The sequence below is a fragment of the Acinonyx jubatus genome, chromosome X, assembly GCF_027475565.1.
Source record: "Acinonyx jubatus isolate Ajub_Pintada_27869175 chromosome X, VMU_Ajub_asm_v1.0, whole genome shotgun sequence".
NCBI lineage: Eukaryota > Metazoa > Chordata > Mammalia > Carnivora > Felidae > Acinonyx > Acinonyx jubatus.
The window spans coordinates 52010609-52031991 of NC_069389.1; the positions used below are offsets into that span (position 1 = coordinate 52010609).

A 21383-nucleotide genomic window follows, 5' to 3' on the forward strand; every position below is an offset into this window, starting at 1 on the left:
TGAGATGGGGACCTATATAATACATAATTAAATCATATGACATTTACCTCTTTATATCCAGTGGCTCAGATAAATTCTTCCAGAAGAGCTCCAGTCGAATTGGGGGCACTTACTGGAAAGTCCGATATGAAGCCTTCCAAGATGAGACATTCCAGGAAAAGGTGCAGATAGAGGAAAATACGCATCTTGGAATCCTGGGTGAGGAATTCTTAACATATGAAATTCATTTACTGGAACCTGAGAACTGGTGAGGACTTAGACACTGGAACCTGGGGCACCTCAGAGGTACACTTGAAACAAGCATCTCCCAAACTGAGTCCTGAGGGATGAATATCTGGTGAAAAAAAGGCTACAAGTCTGAATGTGTTTGCAAAACACTAGGTTAAACGTGGTCAAATAGTGTTTGCTGCAGGACTTCTCATAAACTTGTATTTATTTTTGTTCATCTAAAATATTCAAAATGTGAAGAATATATAGAATTCATCATACTTAATTCCTGAACTTTTTATTAGTGAACATCTTCTGGTAACACTGTTATACAGATTACACTTTAATTTTTTTTAACATTTGTTTATTCTTGGGGGGGGGGCAGAGAGAGAGGGAGACACAGAATCTGAAGTAGGGTCCAGACTCCGAGCTGTCAGCACAGAACCCAACATGGGGCTTGAACCCACGAGCTGCAAGATCATGACCTGAGTTGAAGTTGGATGCCTAACTGACTGAGCCACCCAAGCGTCCCCAGATTACACTTTTAGAAGTGCTTCTCTAGGTGTATTTCTGAAGGGATATACAAGGCAGTAAGACTGTTCAGGTTCCTGGCAATATGAGACCAGGAACAGACTGGCATGGCATGCAGACATGCTTGCTATGGTGAGGGATATAGTACAAGGTTTAAAGCCTGATCCTGGATAAGGCATCCAGAAGAATAATATTCTGTAAAGCACAGATATAGCAAAGTTGGGTGTGGTTTAGCCACTTGGTAGAGCCAGGAAGTAAAATAGATTGGATAGAAGAAAACTTTTGTAATGAAAGTAATGGAATTGGCCATGTTCTGGGGTTAAGTGTGTGTCAGTTGATTCTAGGAAATATGAACATAGACAACAGGTATTACATCTGCTGGACAGGAAGATACAAGGAGCAGAAAGCCACTTTGGGAAAGAAGGTGGGCCCTGAGTATTAAGAAGCTATCATTAGCTGGTGTCCAGTATGAGTTTTAGTCTTCTTTGTTCAACATTTTTATTGGGAAAACATACATATAGCATAAAATTTAACATCTTAACCATTTTAAGTGTACACTTCAACGGCATTAAATACATTTCATAGTGTTGTGTAATCACCAATATCCATCTTCATAAATCTTTTCATCTTATGAAACTGAAACTTTACACCCATTAAACAATAACTTCCCATTCTTCCTTCTCCCTAGTTCCTGACAACTGTTGTACTTTCTGTCTCTATGATTTTAACTACTCAAAGTGCCTCATATAAGAGGAATCATGCAGTATTTGTCTGTCCATGACCAGCATATTTCACTTAGCATAATGCCTCAAGTTTGATCCACATTGCAGCATATTGCAGAATTTCCTTCCTTTTTTTCTTGTCATCTATCATTCTCATGTCTTTATTTTTTATTAAATTTAAAAATTTTAATTCTCTTATAGTTAACATACAGTGTTATATTTGTTTCAGGTGTATGATACAGTGATTCAACTGCATATAACACCCAGTGCTCATCATGACAAGTGCACACCTTAATCCTCACCACCTATTTACCCCATACACCCATGTCCCTTGCCCCTGGTAAATAGTCAGTTTGTTTTTTTATAGTTAAGAATCTATTTCTTGGTTTGTCTATCTCTCTCTTTTTTTTCCTTTGTTCCTTTGTTTTGTTTCTTAAATTCCACATATGATGGATATTGTATGGTATTTATTGTTCTCTGGCTGACTAATTTCACATTATACTCTCTAGCTTCATCCAAGTTAGTGCACATCACAAGATTTCATTCTTTTTCGTGGTTTAATAATATTTCATTGTATGTGTATATTATATTTTGTTTATCCATTCATCTATCAGTGGACACTTTGGTTGCATCCACATTTTGGCTATCGAGAATAATGCTACTATGAATATGGGTGTACAATATCTCTTTGAGACATGCTTTGGATACATTTTGTTATGTGCACAGAAGTGGAAATGCTGTATAATACGGTAAATTTATTTTTTTTTAATTTTCTAAGGAACCACCGTACTCTTTTCCATAGTGGCTGTAACATTTTGTATTTCCACCAACAGTGCACAAGGGTTCCAATTTCTCCACATCCTTGCCAATGCTTGTTTTCTCTTTTGTTTTGTTTTGTACTGTATTGTTTTTGTTTTGATAGTAACCATCCTAAGAGGTATGAGGAGGTATCCCATTGTATTTTTGATTATCATTTCCCTAATAATTGGTGATGTTGAATATCCTTCCATGTTCCTATTGGTCATTTGTACATTTTTTAATTTAAATTCAAGTTAGTTGACATACAGGGTAGTCTTGGCTTCAGGGTCCTTTGTGTATTCACTGGAGAAAAGTCTATTTAAGTCACTTGCCCATTTTTAATTGAGTTTTTTTTATTTTTTGTTGTTGATTTTTAGGAGTTCCATATGCATTATTGATATTAATCTCCTATCAGACTTAGGAATTGCAAATATTTTTTTCCCATTCTGTGGGTGGTTTTTAACTCTGTTTATAGTGTATTTTGATGCACAGTTTAAAAAATACTGAAATTCATTATGTTTATTTTTTTCTCTTATTACCTATGCTTCTTGTGTCATATCTAAGAAATCATTAGCAAAGCAAATGTTGGAAAGATTTCACCATATGTTTTCTTACCAGAGTTGTATAGTTTTAGATCTTAAATTTACGCCTTGAATATATTTTGAGTTAATTTTTATATATGGTAATGAGGTATTAAATAGAAGTCCCACTTTATTGTTTTGCATGTGGAAATCCAGTTTTCTCAGCATTATATGTTTAAAAGACTGTTCCCACAGAAAAGGTCTCTTCAACAAATATTGGCAAAACTGGTCAGCTACATGCAAAATAATGGAACTGCACCACTTTCTTACACTATACACAAAAATAAATTCAAAATGGATTAAAGACCTAAATGTGAGACCTGAAATCATAAAAATCCTAGAAGAGAGCACAAGCATAAATGTCTCTGACATTGGCGGTATCAACCTTTTTCTAGATATGTATACTAAGGCAAGGGATATAAAGCTAAATAAACTATTGGGACAACATAAAAATAAGAAAGCTTCTGCACAGTGAAGGAAACAGTCAACAAAGCTAAAGGGCATCCTACCCTATTTGCAAATTATCAACCTAATATTTGCAAATTATTATCCAATAAGGAATTAGTATCTAAAATATATAAAGAAGTTACACAACTCAACACTCAAAAACAAATAATCCAATTAACCATGGGCAGAATAAATGAACAGACATTTCTCCAATGAGGACGTTGAGATACCCAACAGACACATGATAAGATGCTCAACATTACTCATCATTAGGGAAATACAAGTCCAAACTACAATGAGGTATCCCCTCACACCTGTCAGAGTAGCTAAAATCAAAAACACAAGAAACAACAAGTGTTGACAAGAATTTGGAGAGAAGAGATCCCTTTTGCACAGTTGGTGGGAATGCAAAGTGGTGAACCCACTTTGGAAAACAGTATGGAGGTTCCATAAAAAGTTAAAAATAGAACTACCCTAGAATCCAGTAATCACACTACTGCATATCTACCCCCAAAATACAAACACTAAATCAAAATACAATGCTAAACCAAAGGGATACAACCATCTGTATGTTTATAGAAGCATTACTTACAATAAGCAGATTATGGAAGCAGCCCAAGTGTCCACTGATATAAGAAGATATATAGATAGATAGATATAGATATACATCTATCTATATACATATATATATGTATATATATATACACATATATATATATATACACACACACATATATCTTCTTTATATATAATTCAGCCATAAAAAATAATGAAAGCTTGCAATTTGCACCAACATGGATGGTGCTAGAGAGTATAATGCTAAATGAAAAATGTCAGTCAGAGAAAGATAAATACCATATGATTTGACTTCTATGTGTAATTTAAGTAACAAAACAAATGAGCAAAGGAAAACAAAGAGAGAGAGAGAAAGAAATAAAGAAGCAAAACAAGAAATAGACTCTTAACTATAAAGAAAAAACTGTTGGTTACCAGAGGGGAGGTGCGTGGGGGGGATGGGTGAAATAGGTGGTGGGGATTAAGGAGGGCACTTGTAATGAGCACCAGATGTTGTATTGAAGTGTTGAATCATTATATTATACACCTGAAGCTAATATAACACTGTATGTTAACTACACTGAAGTTAAAGTAAAAATAAAAATAAAGAAGAAAATACCCTTGCTAGTTACAATTCTATTCAGACTTTCTATTTCTTTATGCTTTAGTCTTGGTAGGTTTTCTGTTCTAGGACTTTTTCCATTTCATGTAGGTTACCCAATTTTTCAGTGTACAATCATTCATAGTACTATCTTACAATATTTTTTATTTCTGTAGAATTGGTAATAAAGTCTTCACTTTTATTTCTTATTTTAGTAATTTGAGTCTTACCTATTTTCTCTTAATCCATATCTATGACAGTTAGTCAATTTTGTTGGTCTTTTCAGAGAACCAACTTTTGGTTTCATTGATTTTCTTTATTGTTTTTCTTTTCTATATCTTATTTATCTCTGATCTAGTCTTTATCAGTTTCTTCCTTCTTCTATTTTTGGATTTAGTTTGTTTTCTTTTCCTAATTCTTTAATTTGTAAAGTAAGTTGTTGATTTGAGATGTTTTCTCAATGTAAATATTTATAGTTATAAAGGTCTCCCTTAGCACATTTTCCATGGCATCACATTTTGCTATGTTGTGTTTTCATTTTCATTTGATTCTTGGATCATAGGTGCAGCATTAGGTGTGGAAAGTGAGTAGAAAACAAACCAGAAACACTGAACTAGGGTTTAAGCCTGCACAAATGCTCAGGGTATTGTCTTGGTACTTCTGGTTAATCTCAAAGATGACTGAGCTAAGTTAGAGGTGGTGAATAGTGGAACAAAAAAGGCTCCATGAATCATGGCTCAACTACCTAGTTCAGGACCTGGATAGAGGATATAATAATTTTATATGCTCAGAATTGGTTTAGGCTTGAGGCAAGATCAGATAGTTAGATGTATCTTACTAGGAAATGCAGCTATGGGAATTGGGGCAATAAACGTAAGGCAAATGGGATTGAACCTGACAGTGGGGGTGGGTGAAAGACTTGGCTTTAAGTCATGATCTGTTTCTAATCAGTTATTTGAATTTGGGAACATCAATTCAACCTCTCTGAGCTGCAGTTTCCACATTTGTGAAATAAAAATATCCCCAATATAATGTTTGAAGATCCAAATGAGATAATGAATTTAAAAAAGAAGTTTTTTATAGCTGTCAATTGCAACACACTTATAAGGGATTATTTTTATTATTACACAGGGAGGGATTATCTTTTTCACTTCCTTTTTCTTTCCCTCCCTCTTATTTTGTTTCCATCCTCCCTGGTCATCTCTGTTTTCATTCCCATTGTCTCTCCTTTCCATCTTCCAGGACCAGTGATCCGGGCTGAGGTGGGTGACACCATCCAGGTGATCTTTTACAACCGTGCTTCCCAGCCATTCAGCATACAGCCTCATGGAGTCTTTTATGAGAAAGATTACGAAGGAACAGTGTACAATAATGGTGAGCAAGCAGGGTTTCCAACTGATGTGGGCTGCAGTAAATATCAAGTAGCTCCTGAGGACAAATAAATAGGGGAGGAAATGAGGGAAGAGACAGAATTAATTGCCTTGCATGGATATTGCTGAATGCATGCATGATATTACAGTGAAGCAGAGCTGGGCTAAAAAAGAGACATATTCTTTCAAATATATTTCACATATATATTTCAATATGATTGACATTTCAATGATATTTGTTTTTCCCATCCATGAGCATGGAATGTCTTTCAATTTCTTTGTTTTGTCTTCAGTTTCTTTCATCAGTGTTTTATAGTTTTCAGAGTACAGGTCTTTCACTTCTTTGGTTAGGTTGATTTCTAGGTTCTTATTTTGGTGCAATTGTAAATGGGATTATTTCTTAATTTTTTTCTGCTATATCATTATTAGTGTATAGAAATGCAGTAGATTTCTGCACATTTAATTTGTGTAACCTGGACTTTACTGAATTAATTTGCCATTGCCAGTATCTTTTTTTGTGGAATCTTTAGGGTTTTCTTTAGATAGTATCATGTCATCTGCAAACAGTGAGAGTTTTACTTCTTTATTACCAATTTGGGTGCTTTTTATTTCTTTTTGTTGTCTAATTGCTGTGGCTAGAAATTCCAGTACTATGTTGAATGAAAGTAGTGAGTGGACATCCTTTCCTTGTTTCTTACTTTAGGGGGAAAGCTGTCAGTTTTCACCAATTGAGTATTATGTTCTCTGTAGGTTTTTCATATATGGCCTTTAAGGTTAGTATCTTAAATATATAAAGAACTCATACAACTCAACACTCAAAAAAATAAATAATTCAATTAAAAATGGACAGAAGATATGAACAGACATTTCTCCAAATAAGACATCCAGAAGGCCAACAGACACATGAAAAGATGCTCAACACAACTCATCATTAGGGAAATGCAAATCAAACTACAATAAGATATCACCTCATGCCTGTCAGAATGACAAAAATCAAAAACACAAGAAACAACAGGTGTTGGTGAGAATGTGGAGAAACGAGAACCCTCTTACACTGTTGGTTGGAATGCAAACTGGTGCAGCCACTATGGAAAACAGTATGGAGGTTTTTCAAAAAGTGAAAATTAGAACTACTCTATGATCCATTAATTTCATATTGGGTATACACCCACAAAATACAAAAAACACTACATTGGATATCATGTCATCTGCAAATATTTAAAGTTTTTCTTCTTCCTTGGTGATTTTGATTTTTTTTAAATTTCTTTTGTTGTCTGGTTGTGGCTAGGACTTCCAGTACAATGTTAAATAACATTGGTAAGAGTGAACATCATTATCTTGTTCCTGACCACAGTGGAAACGACCAAATTATTGGTTGCTGGAGGGAAGGTGGATGTGGGATGGGTGAAACAGATGATGGGGACTAAGGAGTGCACTTATTGTGATGAGCACTGAGTGTTGTATGGAAGTGGTGAATCACTATATGGTACACCTGAAATTAATATTACACTGTATTTTAGTGAACTAAACTTTAAATAATAAAAACTTTAAAAATTCCCCAAAACACTAATTTAAAGGGATACACACACCCTTATGTTTATAGCAGCATTATTTACAATAGCCAAACTATGGAAGAAGACGAAGTGCCTATCAATAGGTGAATGGATAAATAAGTGACTATATATATATATATATATATATAACCACATCTGCCTACTTTTTTATATTGTTTTGAAGTTTATATTTGAGAAAGAGATAGAGTGTGAGTGAGGGAGGGGCAGAGAAAGAGGGAAACACAGAATCCAAAGCAGGCTCCAGTCTCTGAGCTATTAGCACAGATCCCAATATAGGGCTCAAACTCACAAACCACGAGATCATGACCTGAGCTGAAGTTGGATGCTTAACCAACTGGGCCACCAAATGCTCCCATGCAACATTTTCTTTATCCATTTATCAGTCAAAGGATATTTGGGCACTTTCAGTAACTTTGTATTGTTGATAGTGCTGCTATAAACGTTGAAGTGCATATGCCTCTTCGAATTTGCATTTTTGTATCCTTTGGATAAATACCTAGTAGTGTAATGGCTGGGTCATAGCGTAGTTCTATTTTTAATTTTTTGAGGAAACTTCATACCGTTTTCCAGAGTGGCTGCACCAGTTTGCATTCCTACCAACAGTCCAAAAGAGTTCCCCTTTCTCTGCATCCTCACCAACATCTGCTGTTTCCTGAGTTGTTAATTTTAGCCACTCTGACAGGTGTGAGATGGTATCTCTTTATGACTTTAATTTGTATGTCCCTGATGATGAGTGATATTGAGCATCTTTTCATGTGTCTGTTAGGCATCTGGATGTCTTCTTTGGAAAAGTGTCTATTCATGTCTTCTGTCCATTTCTTCACTGGATTATTTGTTTATTGAGTATTGAGTTTGATAAATTATTTATGGATTTTGGGTACTAACCCTTTTTCTGATATATCATTTGCAAAATCTTCTCCCATTCTGTTGGTTGCTTTTTAGTTTTGTTTATTGTTCCCTTGTTATGCAGAAGACTTTTATCTTGATGAGGTTCCAATAGTTCATTTTATTTCTCTTGTCTCTGGAGACATGTCTAGGAAGAATTTCCTGTGGCCATGGTCAAAGAAGTTGCTGCCTGTTTTCTTCTGTAGGGCTTTGATGGTTTAATGTCTCACATTTAGGTCTTTCATCCATTTTGAATTTATTTTTGTGTATGCTGTAAGAAAGTGTTCCAGGTTCATTCTTTTGCATGTCGCTGTCCAGTTTTCCCAACACTATTGCCTGAAGATTCTGTCTTTTTTCCATTGGATACTCTTTTCTGCTTTGTCAAAGATTAGTTAGCCATAGATTTGTCAGTCCATTTCTGGGTTCTCTGTTATGATCCACTGATCTACATATCTGCTTTTGTGCCAGTCCCATACTGTCTTAATTAATACAGCCTTGTAATGAAGCTTGAAGTCTGGAATTCTGATGCTTCCAGTTGTGGTTTCCTTTTTCAACATTACTTTGGGTATTTGGGATCTTTTCTGGTTCCATACAAATTTTAAGACTGCTTGTTCTAGCTCTGTAAATAATGCTAATGTTATTTTGATAGCAATTGTATTGAATGTATAGATTGATTTGGGTAGTATCAACATTTTAGCAATATTTATTCTTCCAATCCATGAGGATGGAATGTTTTTCCATTTGTTTGTGTCTTCCCCAATTTTATTCATAAATTTTCTATGGTTTTCAGCATACAGAAATCAAACTTTCATTCTTCATAGATGGCATGACACTTTACATGGAAAATTTGAAAGACTCCACCAAAAAACTGCTACAACTGATACGTGAGTTCAGCAAAGACACAGGATGTAAAACCAACCTACATAAATTGGTTGCATTTCTATACACCAATAATGAAACAGCAGAAAGAAATCAAGGAATTGATCTTATTTACAATTGCACCAAAAAACAAAAGACACCTAGGAATAAACCTAACCAAAGAGGCCAAATAAGTTTTAAAGGCCCTTTTAATCCTTCAGTCCTATGAGTTTAGAAAACTGTAACTTGGCAAAGTTTAAATTTCCCCAGTTTGCATAACAACCATTAACAGAACCAGAAACTAACTTTGGTCTCTTCACTCCTACCAAGGATTCTTTTTAATATTCTATATTGTATATTGCTGCTGCTCAAAAATACCTTGTGGTTTATAATATTAACCACACTCTTTGGAGCTGTTGATTCTCACTGTAGCAAATATGATAATTAGTCATATTTTTCCCTGCAGGCTCATCCAACCTTGGCTTGGTGGCCAAGCCCTTTGAGAAAGTAACATATCGCTGGACAGTCCCCTCTCACGCTGGCCCTGCTGCTCAGGATCCTGCCTGTCTCACCTGGATGTACTTCTCTGCTGCAGATCCCATAAGAGATACGAATTCCGGTCTGGTGGGGCCCCTATTGGTGTGCAAGGCTGGTGCCTTGAATGCAGATGGTAAACAGGTATTGCCAAGGTTTATGGATGGAAAGCCTGCTGGGAAGAAAACAAGGCTATGTTGTTAAATAGGAGTTAAAAATGGAATGTGTTCTAGAGATAAGGGAATGGAAAAAATAACCAAGCTATTTAATCAGAAATGGATACTTGGTGACCTCATGCTATTTTGCATGGTATTCTTTCATTCACAAATATCTTTCTTAGTTTCTATTCCTTTCTATTCTTTATCCTCTCATCACCTCCTCATTTTTTAAACCTCACCTTCCTCTAAACCTTGATCTTAATTTTTTAAATAGTTTTTTTTTTCTAATTTTTAAATGTAAATTAAAGTTAACTAACACATGCTGTTGTCATGGATTTGGGAATAGAGCCCAGTGATTCAACTCTAAATATGATACCCAGTGCTCATCCCAAGTGCCTTTCTTAATGCCTATCACCCACTTAACCCATTCTCCCACCCACTTCCCCTCCAGCAACCTGCAGTTTTTTCTCTGTATTTAAGAGTCTCTTATGGTTTGCCTCCCTCTCTTTTTTTTATCTTATTTTTCCTTCCCTTCCCTTATGTTCATCTGTCATGTTTCTCAAATTCCACGTATGAGTGAAATCATATGATATTCATCTTTCTCTGACTGACTTATTTCAGTTAGTATTACGTTCTAGTTCCATCCACGTTATTGCAAATGGCAAGATTTCATTCTTTTTCATTGCCAAGTAATATTCCATTGTTTATATAAACCACATCTTCTTTATCCATTTATATCAGTTGATGGACATTTGGGCTCTTTCCATAAATGGTTATTGTTGATAGCATATAAACTTTAGGGTGCATATGCCTCTTCAAATTTGCATTTTTGTATCCTTTGGATAAATATCTAGTAGTGCAATGGCTGGGTCATAGTGTAGTTCTATTTTTAATTTTTTGAGGAACCTCCATACCATTTTCCAGAGTGGCTGCACCAGTTTGCATTCGCACCAACAGTCCAAAAGTGTTCCCCTTTCTCTGCATCTTCACCAACATCTGCTGTTTCCTGAGTTGTTAATTTTAGCCACTCTGACAGGTGTGAGATGGTATCTCTTTGTGATTTTGATTTGTGTGTCCCTGATGAAGAGTGATGTTGAGCATCTTTTCATGTGTCTGTTAGGCATCTGGATGTCTCCTTTGGAAAAGTGTCCATTCATGTCTTCTGCCCATTTCTTAACTGTGTTATTTGTGTTTAGGGTGTTGCGTTTTGTAAGTTCTTTATAGATTTTGGATACTAACTCTTTTTCTGACATCATTTGCAAATATCTTCTCCCATTACATGTGTTGCCTTTCTTGTTTTGTTTCCTTCACTGTGCAGGTTTTTTTTTTTTTTGTTTTTTGTTTTTTGTTTTTTGTTTTTGTTTTTTTTTTTTATCTTGATTAGGTCCCAATAGTCCATTTTTTATTTCTCTTGCCTTTGGAGACATGTCTAGTAAGAAGTTGTGGCTGAGGTTAAAAAGGTTGCTGTCTGTGTTCTCCTGTAGGATTTTGATGGTTTCCTGTCTCACATTCAGGTCTTGTAAACATTTTGAATTTATTGTTGTGTATGATGTAAGAAAGTGTGCAATTTCATACTTCTGCATGTCACTATCCAGTGTGATCCTAATTCCTAAATGTATTTTAATATTTGTTTGTGTTCTTTCATTTCCATCTCACCATTTCTAGCTGTATAACCTTGGGCAAGTTACTTAACCTCCCATTGCCTCAGCTTCTATATCTGTAGTAAAGGTTAACAATAAAAGTCAGTATCTTGGGTTTTTGCAAGGATTAATTAAAATAATCCATGTGAAGTTTCTTTATCACAGTATCTGATATATAATAAGCACTCAGTAAATGTTAGAAGTAATAATAATAGTGATGATGATGATAATGATCATCATCATCATCATAATGATAATAGTACATTAATAATAATTATATACCCTTTTCTCTTATTTTCTTCAGAGTCTTATCTTGATCTCCAAGCCACCTTTCCCCAGGTGACTCTATGCTCTCTTCTATCACTCTTTATTTCTCCATAATCCCCATCTGTGCTTCTTCATGTCCACTTTCATATATTCCTCCCCTCCAGTCTCATCACTTTATTTTATTTTGACCTCTTACACCCACCTTCAGTTTGAAATTACCAGAGGAGGGGCGCCTGGGTGGCTCAGTTGGTTGAGCATCCAACTTCAACTCATGTCATGATCTCACCGTTTGTGGGTTTTAGCCCTGCGTCTGGCTCTGTGATGACAACTTGGAGCCTGGACCCTGTTTCAGATTCTGTGTCTCCCTCTCTCTCTGCCCCTTCCCCGCTTTCACTCTGTCTCTTTCTCTTTCAAAAATAAATAAACATTTAGAAAATTGAAATTTCCAAAGGAAAAACTGTGTAGCAACAACTACAACCCTAAGCAGGAGGAATGGGCATCACTCTGTATCTCAAAAAATAAATAGGAAAAATCGGGGCTTCTTAGGTCTAGAGCTGCACAACTCACAACTGCTGAAACCATTGTCATTTTTTTCCTATGTTCTCTACCATGGACCTACAGAAAGGGGTGGATAAGGAATTTTTTCTCCTTTTCACTGTGTTGGATGAGAACAAGAGCTGGTACAGCAATGCCAATCAAGCAACTGCTATGTTGGATTCCCGACTGCTCTCAGAGGATGTCAAAGGCTTCCAAGACTCCAATCGGATGCATGGTATGGAGAGTGTTTTTTCCCCTGAGCTACAATTGAGAGGTTACAAGTAAAAACCTAACCTAAACGTAATCATGTCCCATCTGTGAAAGCACTGATCCCATGGTCAGCTCTACCCAAAATATGAGCTAGATTGAATAATTCAATCTAAGACAACAGATCTTATATTTTGTGCCTTCTTGGGCTTTATCTTGTGTTACAAAGTATGGGGGGCATTGGAAAAAGGTGCTATGAAATGAGAATTGCAAACAAGGCATCCACCAGAGAGTGAAGAGAGTAAGCTGGGATGATACCCTTCCAGTCTTACCTCTTTCTGTTATTGACCACTATCCTTACTCCCCAACTCCATATTCCTGCCAAACAGGACTATTTTTCTCTATACAGACATACCTTGTACTTTTCTGACTTCATGCTTTTACAATGCTTTGCCCTCCAGTTGAAGCGCCTTTCCTTATACTTTTTCCTTTAGCTTGTGGAAATTCTTTCCATTCCCTAAGGTCTTACTCAAAAGCGACTTAATCCATGTAACCATTTTTAGCACCCAATCCCAGGATAATGACACCCTCTTCTGAACCACTATTCAATTTGATCAGACTATTTTAATAGCATGTTCTATATAGTAATTTGTTACATGGCTTTTGACTTCTGCTAGAGTGTACTTTCCTGAAAGGTGGGTATTGTTTGCTGCTCTCTGTATAGTCTACATTTTCTAAGACACAGTAAATGTTTAATGAACAAGTGAACTACCAAATTAATGGGTAGGTATGTAGGTGGGTGAGTGAGTAAATGTGAAGACATGGTCCCAGTTTGCAAAGAGCTCCCAACATTTTGCAATGAAATAAGACTAATAACACACATGAAATAATTATAGAACAATACAAGATAAATTATAATGAAGTGCTAAATTATGTGAAACAGCTCTCAAGTGACATGGAGTTCATAGGAGAACGTTAATGAGGAACAATCCAATTGAGGGATTCCTGGGAGAAGGGAGTGCTGGAGCTGGTTTTGGAAGCTAAATAGGTTTGCAATTATACATTACAGGCAATGGAAGTAGAATCAGGAGATTAGCAACATTCTCATCAGCATTTGAAGAATTACCAAGTAGGATTACTCATTAAAGGTGATCCCAGTGGATGTGAGGACATTAAAAGGGGGTCAGATTTAAGCAGACCTCCCTATATTTTCAAAAGGAGTGTGAAGAAAGGGAGGGAGTCATGAATGACTGTGTTGTATTTTGACTGTCTCTTTGGTTCTCATAACCAGTTATATCAGCTGGAAAAAGTAAACAAGTCCTGTGAACCAAGTTCATTTCAGTTTGACTTTATGAAGCACGTGAGTAGTACCAGACAATATGCCAGGTGCTTGGGCAGTCACACAAATATAGAAAAATGTGCTTGCTTCTAGGTCAATCTAGTGTGGGAGATACATTTGTAAGTAAATCATTGGACTCTGTGATAAGTGATATGGAAGAATTTTGTAGGGGGGAAATTTCATGGAAATGAGAGAGAAGGAGAGAGAGAGAGGCACACACAGAGAGACATGGTGGGGGGGAGAGAGAAGTAGCCCTGCTTCACAGGGGAGTTGACATTTGAGCTGAGGTATAATGGATGAGTAGCAGTTTGCTGTAGAGAAACTAGAGGAAAATGTTATTCCAGGCAGAGGGAATAGCATGTGAAAACTCAACATGTGTTTATAAACAGCTAGCATCTTTAAGGCTACAGAGGGATACAGAGACAAATAGAGCTCACAGGAATAGTGTGTTCCTCTGTGTGAGATAGGGTAGGAGGATAGACTGAAGGCAAGGGTACCAGGGAGAGGGCTTTTTCAGGAGTTCAGGCCAGAAATTATGAGAGCAAGATATTAGGCCGTAGCAGTGAAGTAAAGAAAAAGAGACAGCTTGAAAGATGAATATGGAAACTTGAGGAAATCCCAATACTTTCAGGAGGGATGAAGAACAAGAACAAGATGAAAGAGAAACAATCAGAGAGGTTGTAAGAAAACCAGGAAAGTGTGGCGTCACAGAAGCCAACGGAGGAGAGTTTCAAAAGAGTGGGAATAATAGACGCTGGTATCTGTGTGTGTGTGTGTGTGTGTGTGTGTGTGTGAGAAAGAGTTGTGGTAGTGGAAAGAATTTCAGTTTTGCAAGAACGTGAAGTGTGATATAAGAGTTACAGGGGGTGAGTTCAGAAAGGACAGCTGGGCCCTTATCTCAAGGAGGCAGATCTTCATAAGTAGAACTAAAGTGGCTTAGGGAAGAAGGCAGAGAAGTTGAGGATGAATCCAACATTTCAAATTGTGGGAAACCATAGTACAGAACTGATGCTATGCTCCTGGCCAGTGCTTGAAGAATCTCTTCTCATCTTCCTGTTTTGTGTTGTGTTTTTGTTTTCCAGCCATTAATGGGTTTCTGTTCTCTAACCTGCCCAGGCTGGACATGTGCAAGGGTGACACAGTGGCCTGGCACCTGCTTGGCTTGGGCACAGAGACTGATGTGCATGGGGTCGTGTTCCAGGGCAACACTGTGCAGCTTCAGGGCATGAGGAAGAGTGCAGCCATGCTCTTTCCTCATACCTTTGTCATGGCCATCATGCAGCCTGAAAACCCTGGTAAGTGACTCAACAGCTGTCTCTAGGCTGAGAGGCTCTGTTGGGTATGGTGCTGGGTGAGGGGGGAAGGTGAAGAGAAAAGAGGACAAGTTAAGGGTTCATGGGAAGTTTTCAAAACACTCTTATCTCCTCTCTCCTTAATGTGCACTCTGTTCTGGTTATTTGGATTTTTTCTTAGCTGTAGGCAAAAAGTAAAGAGCTAAGGAAGTTCTTTTCTGGAACAACAGGAAAGAAATATGGATACTGCCCAACAGCAGGGCAATTCTTATATGGGTAGAGGGTGGACTTAACTGTGTAGTCCCATAGCTATATAGAGATTTTATAGCTAAAATCCTTGCATTGTGAGGGAGGTCCACAAGATGTACCTATCTATAAAGTGCTTTTAACTCTGATATTCTATGAGGATTTGTGCAAACTTCTGGTGGGAGTGGGGCGGGGTGTGCTGTAACAAATTCAGCCCAGGAATCAGAACATAAAACCTTTTAGCCCAAGGTATTTAATTAATTTGCTATTTAATTGTGGTCTAGCCAACCCCCACCATGTGGCTGCATTTCATCATTCTTTTCTTTCTCTGTCCAGCCCCCTCACTTCCTCCCTCCCTTTCCTTTCCCATCTTCCCTTTTTCCTCCCTCTTTCCTTTCCTTTCTCTCCCTCCCTCTCTCTCCCATTGTTCATGCCCCTCCCTTTCCCTCTCTTTGTCTATCCCTTTCCCTCATTTCCATATCTTTCTTTCATAAAGAAAATTAGCTAGAATATTTCTTTTTTTTAATATGGAATTTATTGTCTAATTGGTTTCCATACAACACCCAGTCCTCATCCCAACAGGTGCCCTCCTCAATACCCATGACCCACACTCCCCTCTTTACCACCCCCCATCAACCCTCGGATTGTTCTTAGTTTTCAAGAGTATTTCTTTAGATTCCATCTATGTCTGACATTTTAGAATGCAATAGTACTTTTTCTTTGCAGTTTGTAGTGTGTATTATTTTTTTAGGCAGTAGGTGGCAATAGCGTTTTCAGAAAAATTTGTGAATTCCATACAGTCTCCACTAAACTTTTATTTTAGTTCTGTAAATTCCATTAGTGTTTGGAAAAAAAAAATCCAAACCAAACAAGTCTCCTTGACAATTTAATAATTTCCTTCTGGCACTACATTTGAAAAACATTTGACATAAAGCTGGTCTCCACAGACTTCTTGGAACTTCATTGCTGGTCATCTACCTGGGGGATACTTTCTTGGTTAAGGAGAGATGGTGTTAGAAAATTAGAAACAATGGTTTATGGAGATGAAAAAAAAACAACAGACACAAATGCTTGTAGTAAGGCCTAGGGTGGAAAACTTCTAAATGAAAAGACTTTCCAGGAAGGAAAGAAGGAAAGAAGGAAGGAAGGAAGGAAGGAAGAAATAAGGAAGGCAGGCAGAGAAGTCAAAGAAGCAAAAGGTGAAGGGGAAGAAAAAAGACCCTCCTCTCTATCCTTGATCCCAAAACCAAACCCTATGTTTACTCTCCTTCCTGCAAAATTAGCCAGGCTCCTCAGCCAAGTTTATATGTATCCCTATGCTTACTCTTACTTTGGATAAATGAAATTATTTTTGTACCCACACAAAAGGAGTCCTAAGGAGGGTTGTTGTAGATGGTTTAAAAACATTATAATTGGTGATATGGGGGGAGAGGGAGTGAATGGGTTTATTAAAGACTTGAAAGGTTACTCTTGGTCCAATATCCCTTAAATATTAGCAAAAGCCCAGACTCTTTTTACCTTTGCATTTTCCAGATCTTTCAAACTCTTTTTTCTTTATGAATAATTAATGAGTAATAAATTGTTGGAAGTGGTAGAACACTTTTGAGATAATCTCAATTTAGTTACTTTACTAATGAGAGGAAAGACAGAGACCTGGATGGAGGGGGTGATGATTTACTCAGGTTAAATACCTTGGCTTTATTTTTTTTTTCTTACTGGCTTGCCCTTTCCCTATCAAGTTCTATTAATTCTTACTCTTAGATGATCTCTTGAATCTGAAGTTTCCTTCATTCTTTCCCTGGGGGCTTGATATCCAATGAAGATTGAGAGAGACCGTTGGGAGTAGCTCTCCAAACCCAAGAGAAAAATACTGAGTTAATGGAAAAGCCAGCACTAGAATTTGGCTTTGGAATTCTAGAGGAAGGAGTAGCAATGGGGATTGGTAAATATACATATGTAATTAAGTAACTTTGCAGATGCCTTAAAAACACCACCATGAATATTCAACATTTTGTGTACTGGAGGCTTACAGTTATGTTTAACAAACTAGAAAAACAAATCCCCAGAAAAAATGCAGCAAAAGGTTAAGAGTGTTTGATTCCTGTGGGTTTATTGGTGATTTTTAATCCTTTTTTATTTACTTTAAATTTAAATAAGGTTACATTTAATAAAAATGAACAATTGTATTTAAAATATTATCTTGCATACCTCATCTCTTCCAATACAACTAATGATACTGGAATTTTAATAGACAGGGAAACTGGAAGATAAAAATCTAGGGCTTGTAATATCTTATTTCCACCCAATTCATGTTAGATTTCTCAGCAGCAAAGAGAAGAATTCATTATTTATTATTGCCCTGTCCTTCAGGGTGTCTTTCCTTTCCTTCATCATTGGAGCTTTCCTTATTCATCATTCCTCTATTCCCTCCTTTAAAATCTTGTTTTCTTTCCACTGCCCCTTTTTCCTGCCATTTCTCATTTCTCCTCTTCCTCACCCATCCTCTTTGTTTTTCTTATCTTTTTTTTACTTCAAATATTTAATAATAAAAATTCTAATTATTATCTTTAAATAAAAATATTTAACAGTAAACAATATTCAACTACACGCTTCATGTTAATAACAGATAATATCATATTGACAAAATTACAGTTTAATATAGGAAACATTAACCATCAAATTCCTAGAGGATTTTGACCACAGGCCTTTTTTCTTAGCCCAAGCAATTCTTACTAGAAATGTCACTGAAGGCGAGGTAAACAAAAGCAAACATGAAGCATTGGGACCTAATCAAGATAAAAAGCTTCTGAACAGTGAAGGAATCTTAAAGGCAGCCTACAGAATGGGAGAAGATATTTGCAGGTGACATACATGATAAAGGGCTAGTGTCCAAAATCTATAAAGAACATATTAAACTCAAAACACACACACAAAATGTCCCAGCTAAGAAATGGGCAGAAGACATGAGCATACATTTTTCCAAAGAAGACATCCAGATGGCTAACAGACACATGAAAAGATGCTCAACATCACTCATCATCAGGGAGATGCAAATCAAAACCATGATTAGATATCACCTCACATCTGTCAGAATGGCTAAAATTAACAACTCAAGAAACAACAGCTATTGATGAGGATGTGAAGAGAGTGGAACCCTCTTGCACCATTGGTGGGAATGCAAACTGGTGCAGCCGTTCTGGAGAATAGTATGAAAGTTACTCAAAACATTAAAAATAGAACAACCCTATGACCAGGAATTGCACTGTTAGGTATTCGCCCAAAGGATATAAAAGTACAGATCTGAAGGGTCACATGCACTCCAAAGTTTAGAGCTGCATTGTTAACAATAGCCAAACTATGGAGAGAGCCCAAATGTCCATCGACTGATGAATGCATAAAGATGATATAAATATATATGTATATTCTCTAGCTGACTTATTTCACTTAGCATGATACACTCTAGCTCCATACACATTGTTGCAAATAGCAAGATATCACTATTGGTTGAGTAATATTCCAGTATATATTATATATAATATATAATATTATATATTATATTATTTATTAAAATACATATTATATATGTATTACATATATATGTTATAATACTATATATAGATATATCTTCTTTATTCATCAGTTGATGGACATTTGAGCTCTCTCCATCATTTGGCTATTATTGACAATGCTGCTGTAAACATCAGGGTGCATGTGACCCTTCAAATCTGTATTTTTGTATCTTTTGGGCAAATAGTGCAATTGCTGTGTCATAAGGTAGTTCTATTTTTAACTTTTTGACTAACTTCCATATTGTTTTCCAGAGTGATTGTGCCAGTGCATTCCCACCAATGGTGCAAGAGGGTTTCCCTTTCTCCACACCCTCACCAATATCTGTAGTTTCCTGTGTTGTTAATTTTAGCCATTCTGACAGGTGTGTGGTGTTATCTCATCGTGGTTTTGATTTGCATTTCCCTGATGATGAGTGATGATGAGTGATGTTGAGCATCTTTTCATGTGTCTGTTAGCCATCTGGATGTCTTCTTTGGAAAAATGTATGTTCATGTCTTCTACCCATTTTTAACTGGATTGTTTATTTTGTGGGGTTTTGAATTTGATAGGTTATTTATAAGATATTGGCTACTGACCCTTTATCAGACGTCATTTACAAATATCTTCTTCCATTTTGTAGTGTGCCTTTTAGTTTTATTGTTTCCTTTCTTATGTCTTTTTATCTCTCATTTCTTATCTCTCTTCATTTGTTCATTCTTTCCTTCTACTCCCATCTATTTTTATGTATATTACTTTCTGTCTTTTCTTTTTCTTTTCTTTCTTCCATTCTTTTTATCTCTCTTCTTTCTTCTTTTTTCTTTCTCTTTTTTACTTCCCTTCCCTTTATTTTCACCTTTTTTCAACTTTTTTTCTTCCTTTGTTTTCCCCTCCTTTTTTGACTTTCCTTCTTTCCCATTACCTTCCCTTTTTATTCATTTTTCTTTCTTTCTCTTTTATTTATGTCTTTTCTTTCCCCTTCTTCTTGTTTTCTTCTTTATCCTTTTTCTTCCAATCTGTATATATCTTTTATTTCTCTATGTCTTCCTCTCTGTTTTTCCTTCATTTTTAGTCTTCACATCTTATTTTCCTTTTATTTTACAATTAAATTTTCACAAAACATGATTAATATGTTTTCTTCCACTTACTGGTCTAGATATAGGGATGTAAATATGAATTAGGCAGCTCATAGTTATTGTGAAATGGAAATGATGACACCATTGTCCCAAGAGCTATGGTAATACACAGCAAGCTATAACAAATTCTGTCTGACTTGTAGAGTAAAGCTTTCCTAGAGAATCAGGCCTTCAAACTGAGCATTTAAGTATGAGTAAACTGTCACCCAGCAAAGAAAGGGGATGGGGGGGTGAAGGGAGCATTATTATAGGCAGCAGGAAGCTTATGATAGTGACTTGGTAGAAGCATCTGCCTGAGAAAGGTTACATAAATTGGTTTTATTCAGTGACGTTCAACTCAAGGCAGCATGCTAAAAACTGTTTGGAAATGTTTGGAGGTACTTTTAGTTGTCACAATGACAGGGGATATGGAGGGGGTCATATTATTATTTAGAAAATGGGAGTCAGAGATGCTAAAACTTTATGCAATATGTAGGACAGTCTTAATAAAGAATAATCCCATGCAAAATGTTACTATTAGCCCTGTGAAGGAATACTGAGAAGTAAGGCTTAAGTGATGTAAAGTAGGAGGCTATTGCAAGAGGTGATGAGAGGCTACCAATGGGTGTAAGCAACATGGAAAGAAGGGTTACAGTTAAGGGACATTTGACAGAGAAAATACAGAACTTTTCTGAGGGGCTGAGCAAGAATAAAAGACACCCAAGTTTTCTAGCTTATGTATTATATGTTTTGTGGCACCATTAACCAAATGAGCAAATACAGAAACAAGGGCAGAGTAATAAGGTTTGCAGAGAAAGTACTCATTTTAAGGCATGTTGAGCTTTAAGTTCCTCATGAAATACAGGTGGCGTGGATTTCGCAATAGGTAGTTATGGGTAGAAATGTAAAGTTTGGGGAGCAAATTTGAATGGTCTCATAGTTCATGTCCATAAGCATGTAAAGTGATAGGAAAGAAAACTTAAAGCAGAAATCAACATTTAAGAGCCAAGAAGGAAAAGAGAAGTCAAAGTAAGGAACCAGCAAATAAGTGGTCAAAGAGTTAGGAGGAGGCTCAGATTCCAAGGACAGAGGAGTGCTGAAAAAGTGGCTTGGATAACAATGTTCATATGAAAAAAATTTAGATGATGTACCAGTCCAAAGTCACATGATTTCCTAGAATGTCTTCTATTTGTTTCATTCCTTTCAGTGATCATCAGACTTTCTTCCCCACACAAACCTCTGATCTATGACTTTGGGCAGCATATATGTTTATATATGCATCCATTTGCATATACATTTATTTACTCAAACGTATTTATCACACATTTTCAATGTGTTAACACTGGGGAATAAAGGTGAAAAGACAATGATTC

At 36.4% G+C, this 21383-nt stretch overlaps 1 protein-coding gene across 6 annotated transcripts in view; it reads left to right on the top strand.

Annotated features, from left to right (window-relative positions):
• The window catches only part of HEPH (hephaestin), a 79907-nt gene that overhangs the window by 21492 nt on the left and 37032 nt on the right, over positions 1-21383 (top strand). For all 6 annotated transcript variants that reach the window (XM_053202405.1, XM_053202401.1, XM_053202404.1 and 3 more), the window contains 5 exons: positions 62-198; positions 5685-5816; positions 9596-9807; positions 12350-12500; positions 14894-15106. In XM_053202405.1, the coding sequence (XP_053058380.1) occupies positions 62-198; positions 5685-5816; positions 9596-9807; positions 12350-12500; positions 14894-15106 (845 nt within the window). The remainder of the gene's footprint in view (positions 1-61; positions 199-5684; positions 5817-9595; positions 9808-12349; positions 12501-14893; positions 15107-21383) is intronic.